The 5,337-nt window shown below is 57.5% G+C and overlaps 1 protein-coding gene across 1 annotated transcript in view; it reads right to left on the minus strand.

Moving 5' to 3' along the window:
• CDC37 (cell division cycle 37) overlaps positions 1 to 5,337 on the minus strand; it is a 9,688-nt gene that overhangs the window by 1,728 nt on the left and 2,623 nt on the right. The window contains exons 2-7 of the mRNA XM_012641324.1: positions 2,594 to 2,869; positions 2,118 to 2,226; positions 1,896 to 2,011; positions 1,689 to 1,811; positions 921 to 1,103; positions 748 to 819 (exon numbers count right to left, since the gene is read on the minus strand). Coding sequence (XP_012496778.1) covers positions 748 to 819; positions 921 to 1,103; positions 1,689 to 1,811; positions 1,896 to 2,011; positions 2,118 to 2,226; positions 2,594 to 2,869 — 879 coding nt within the window. The remainder of the gene's footprint in view (positions 1 to 747; positions 820 to 920; positions 1,104 to 1,688; positions 1,812 to 1,895; positions 2,012 to 2,117; positions 2,227 to 2,593; positions 2,870 to 5,337) is intronic.

Genomic DNA, 5,337 nt, shown 5'->3' on the forward strand with positions numbered 1-5,337 from the left:
TTTTTTCTATATATTTTTAGTTGTCCAATTAATTTCTTTCTAATTTTAGTAGAGACGGGGTCTCGCTCTTGCTCAGGCTGGTTTCTAACTCCTGAGCTCAAACAATCCTCCCACCTCGGCCTCCCAGAGAGCTAGGATTACAGGCGTGAGCCACTGCGCCTGGTCTAAAACTTTATTTATTGTAGTTTGCAGACCCTGGTCTAGATGTTTACTCCCATGGAAGCTTCTAGAAATCAGGTCCTAGAACTAGATCCATTTTACAGATTAGGAAGCCAGTGTGGCCAACCAGTGTGCCAAGTAGCAGGAAATGGGATCAAATCCAGGCCTGTTGAGACTCAAAGTCTTTGTCTACTGGCGTTATTGACATGCCTAATAACACTACCAGCCGGTGTTCACCAGAACCTGCCACGTGCTCAGCACTGTCCCCAGGTATTTTGCGAGTTGCTATCAACAGAGAAACGCTGGTTTGGATAAGGAAACTGAGGCTGGGCTCATAAATGGCCCACAGTGACAGTCACTATAAGTCCTCAGGGCCATGTGCTGGAAGCTCTGCATCCATCACTGGATGCTAGGTACATAGTAGGTGCTCAATAAACATAAGCGGGCATGTGGCATGGTCACACAACCCCCCTTACTCCTTGGAGAAGCCCAGGAGAGACATTTTCACCAGCCTGCTTTAGACTCAGGGAGCAGGGCCAGGGGACACATGGCTTGTCCCCAAGGGCTGGGACTTGGTTGGTCACTCACGGTAGGGTCCATCTTGCTGATGGCATCTTGCAGCATCTGTACGTCCTTCACGTCGAAGCACTTCTGGAGTTCCTGGGGGTGCAGAGGAGCCGGGGTCAAGGCGTGGGTCCTTGTGACCCCGGGGAGTCCCACTCACTGCCCGCCTGCCGCCTGCCTGGGCCAGGGAGCCGCACCTCAGGGAGGGACTCGTAGACCTCGACGGGGTCCAGGCCGCCGGGGCCCAGCCGTTTCTTGCGCTCTTCTTCCTCGTACTCCTTCATGGCCTTCTCGATGCGCAGCTTGGCCCGGCCCCGCACTCGCTCCTTGAAGGCTTCCAGCTCATCGTTGAAGCCCTCCATGTACTGGCGGTCAGCTGTCTGCAGGGACGGGCAGTGCTCACTGGCCCTGGCCCAGCGCTTGGCCAGGACCCTCCAGCTGCAGGTTCTCTGAGCCCCCCAAGTCTGCTCTTGAACTACGTGATAGGCAGTCCAAGGCTTGGGCCTCTTCTTCCCTCTGTCTAGGCCTCCCCTCAGCAGGACCTCATCTGCCTATACAGTAACAACCACCTGCCTGCGAGGCCCCTTCCACCACAGACCCGTGACATCCACGTCCTCAATGTCTTGTGTAGACGCCTCTAACTCCACACAGCCACATTCCAGCTGATTATCCCTCCGGCTTGCCCTGCCTTTGGTCTCCCTAAGGGTAAGCCCTGTTCCTCCCAGTGCTCTGATAACAAACAAACGAACAAATATGGAGGCAGCCTTAACTCTATTCCTTACCCCAAATCCACACTTACCCCAAATCAGCAGATCCTGTTGCCTCCTCAAAAAAACTCTGGCCAGGATCTGCCCACGTCTCACCCCCTCCCAGGCCCCGCTCTCTTCTGACGCGAACCCAGTACAAGCGGACACGTGTCTGCCTCCCCAAGAACCACAGTCTGGTTCCCCGAGGAGGGGCCCTACCTTAATCTTCGTGAAGAACTGCCGGAAGCAGGCCCGGGGGTCCACCTTCAGGCTCTTGGCCAGCTCAAGGATGAACTGCATGACGATGGTCTGGTGGGCCACCTGCTCCATGAGTGCACATTTCTGCCGGGGAGAACAGGCGTGGTGTCACCAAGTGGTGGTCTCAGGGCAGTGCCTTTCCCCAGCCCTGGGGCAGGCTCCACTCACCTCCTCCACCTCCAGGTCAATGCACCAGATGACCAGGTAATTGGCTGTCTCCTCGCACACCAGGTGGACGTTGTCTGACAGGTACTTCTGACTGTCGTCCCAGCGGCGGAGCATGCCTGTGGGGAGGTGATGGCAAGATGCTGCAAAGGCCCTCGAGGCAAAGGGCCAGCCCCTACCTCGTCCCCCCTCATCCTCCTGGGAGGGGCCCCACGCCTAACTCACCAAAGTGCTTGATCTGTTTCTCGTACTTTTCCACAAATGTCTTGTGTTTCTGCTCCCTCACCTCCTCCGAGTCCTCCTCTGCCTTCTCGGGCTTGATGTTAACCATGCTCTGTGGTAGGGTGAGAAGGGGAGTGGGCTGGGGCAAAGCTGTGGGGCGCCTCGAGCGCGGCCGGGCCGGCCGTGGCCGCAGAGCCCATCCCATCCACGGCGGAGGTGGTGACGAAGCCATGAGCATCAAGGAGGCGGGAGCGTGGGCATGGGCCTTGGGGCAGATCAGAGGGGGGGACCGGTGGGGTGTTTCATCCGCTCGGCCCCCCAAACCCATCCCCGCTCCCTCCGTCCTTCCTCCTCCCCTGTACCCCGTGGCCCCTGCCCTCGCCCCACGGTCTGACTTGACCTGCCCGTCCTCGCCCCCACGTGGCGCTGGCTGCGCATGCGTGCCGGCTGCGCGCGTGCGCAGTGGCCGCCAAGCCCACCTTGCTGAAGCCATCTTTGCTGAGAGTGTCCACGTTCCAGGGCATGCTCTTCTCCTTCTTGCGCATCTCCTCCAGCTTCTGCTCCCAGCTCCGCTCCTCCTTGCGCAGCTGCTGCGCCTCGGCCTGCAGCCGCTCCAGCTCCGCCTTGCCGCCCTCAGCCACCTCCAGCTCCTTCAGCTTGCGCTGGCACTCGGCCACCTTGCGCTTGCACTCGCGGCAGCCCCTGTCCAGTTCCTCCTTCTCCTTCTGGAACTGCTCCATGCGCTCCACCCGGGCCTGCGGGCAGGGGCGGCCAGCGGCCTGTCACTCAGGGGAAAGGCCTGTCCCCTGCCCCATACCTAGTAGCTGCACTGGAGATGGCCCCAGGAAATGTCTGCGCCCACCTCCATGCCCTGGCCTCCCAGCTCCCACCCTCACCCCACAGGTGCCCGTGCGCATCAGAGCCCAAGTCCTCGAACCAGCTCAACTGACCGCCGCAAAACCAGGTTTCTGCTGTACCTTCCCTCAGCAAAGGCCCCGTCTCCCTTCCCACTCCCACCAAGTCCTGACAGTTTTCACTTCTAGATGCTTCTTCACTTCGTTCCACCCCTGGCCTTGCTCCAGGATCACTGCCAGGGCCCCCTCAGACCTGTCTGAGCCCCCAACTTGGTGTCCACCTGTCTCCTGCCCACCCCTACCTCCTGATGTAGCTCCCCAGGCACCTCCTCTTCCACTGCGCCCCAAGTTCCACGATCGCGCCCTGTCTCTTCAGACTCCTGGCCCCGCCTTCACTGCCCCTCTCGCTCAGACCCCCGCCTGGGCCCCTATGATCGCTCGGCCCCCTCTGCCCCCAGCCCCCATTTGGCTCCTCCTTCATGTCACATCATCTGGCTCCTGTGGGGCCTACTCTGTCCAGAGCTGCTGCCTTCAATCACTGCCCCTCTGATCTAAGCGTGGAGCCCGCCAGAGGGATCTTTGACACCTGTACATCTGACCACCTGACCCCCGGCCCTCCCCGCCACCCCACCTTGGAGTGGTGGGTTCAGATGGGATTCCCGACGCCTACTCCGGGTCCCAAACAGACACTGGCTCTCTCTTGCCTCCCAGCCTCTGCACATGGGGTTCCTTCCTCTGCTTTTGCTCCCAAGTGCCCCGGCCCATGGTGCCATTGACCACCAGGGACCATCAGACCATGTGATGAGGTGCTAGAGGATGGCCTCAGGGCACCAGACCTTGGGTTGGATGTCCCAAGGCTATCCCCTAACCTCCCAGAACCTCGGTTTCCTCATCTGTCAAACACAGAAAACAGGACCAACCTCACAAACTTGTACTGGGAGAAACGAAGGAGGACATTAAAGTAAAAAGTCAAGGGCCACTCTGGGCACTCAGGGAACACCAGTCCTGTGCTGCCCACTGTCATTATCATCTGTCCAAGGGCACAATCTCTCTCTCTCTGGAGACTGTCCTAGGGCTTAAATAAGTAAATGTTCTTCAAGTGCTTAGCTCGATTTCTGGCCCGGAATAAATGCTCCATAATCACGAGTGGTTGTTACCACGTGGTCAAAGCACTCAGCTCCACTAACGTGACTTCCCACACGTCACCTAAACCTCTCCTGGCCTTGGTTTTCCCCTCTGTGAAATGGGTCCTCACGGGGTCGCCTTGAGGCCTGAATGAGTAACTCCATGGAAAACGCTTCCAACATAGCACTCAGTAAGCAAGTCCCATTGTCATCGTCATCATCCTCATCACTGCCACCAGAGTGTTCTGCTGACTCGCTCCCGTGCCTTATTTGAGGCTGTGTCCCCAAGTTCTGTCACAGGGTCTCGCCCACCGGTGAGCATCACAGGGAGATCTGGCCCCTATTCTAATACCTGATAGGACTGACACAGCCAATCCTGAGCCTCAGTTTCTCCCATGTGGATAAGGGCTTGAGGTGGCCCAGGCCTTGTGGATAGGTACGAAAAAGCAGCTGTGGCCTGTGCCACCTCCCTTTCTCCATCATGGGCCTGTGTCACACTGCAGTCTCCCCACCACCCCGCTGGCCTCTGTTGGTGGCCACCGCTCTCCCCAGCGTCCTCTGAGCAGCTGCCAGGGAAGCCGGAGCTAAAAAAAGCCTCCTGGAACTAGTGGGTTGCCCGGCCTGGGCCTTACACCTCATGTGGCGGGCAGGACAGGGCAGAAGCCATCGCAGCAAGCAGGGGCTGCAGATGTCACTGAGCCCGCCTTACCAGCAGGGAAACCGAGGCTCACAGAATCTCAACGTCGTACAGTTCATTGGAAGGAGCCGCAAGAAACCACTCACGGCAGCTGTCTCTGGGCAAGAGAGTCAGGGAACTGGGGCTGGGAACAGACACTGGCTCGTCCCCTTCTGGAACTTTTGGAATTTTTTTTTTAAACCATGAGCAAGAATTGCCTAAATAAGGATCACAATAATAGTTACTGCCCCAAGAGCATCACAGACATCAAATAAGGTAACCCTCACAATGACCTTATGGTGTAGATATTATTCAGATTCTCAGGTGGGGAAACTGAGGCACAGAGCAATCATACAACTAGCTAGAAGTTACGCAGCATGTGAATGACACAGAAGGCGCCAGGATTTTTTTTTTTTTTTTTTTTAAAGAGACAAGGGTCTTTCTCTGTCTTCCAGACTGGAGTGCAGTGGTGTAAACACAGTTCACTGCAACCTCAGACTCCTGGGCTTGAGTGATCCTTCTGCATCAGCCTCTCAAGTAGCTGGGACTACAGGCACGTGCAACCACAC

This window comes from Propithecus coquereli, unplaced genomic scaffold, assembly GCF_000956105.1.
Source record: "Propithecus coquereli isolate 6110/MARCELLA unplaced genomic scaffold, Pcoq_1.0 Scaffold164, whole genome shotgun sequence".
NCBI lineage: Eukaryota > Metazoa > Chordata > Mammalia > Primates > Indriidae > Propithecus > Propithecus coquereli.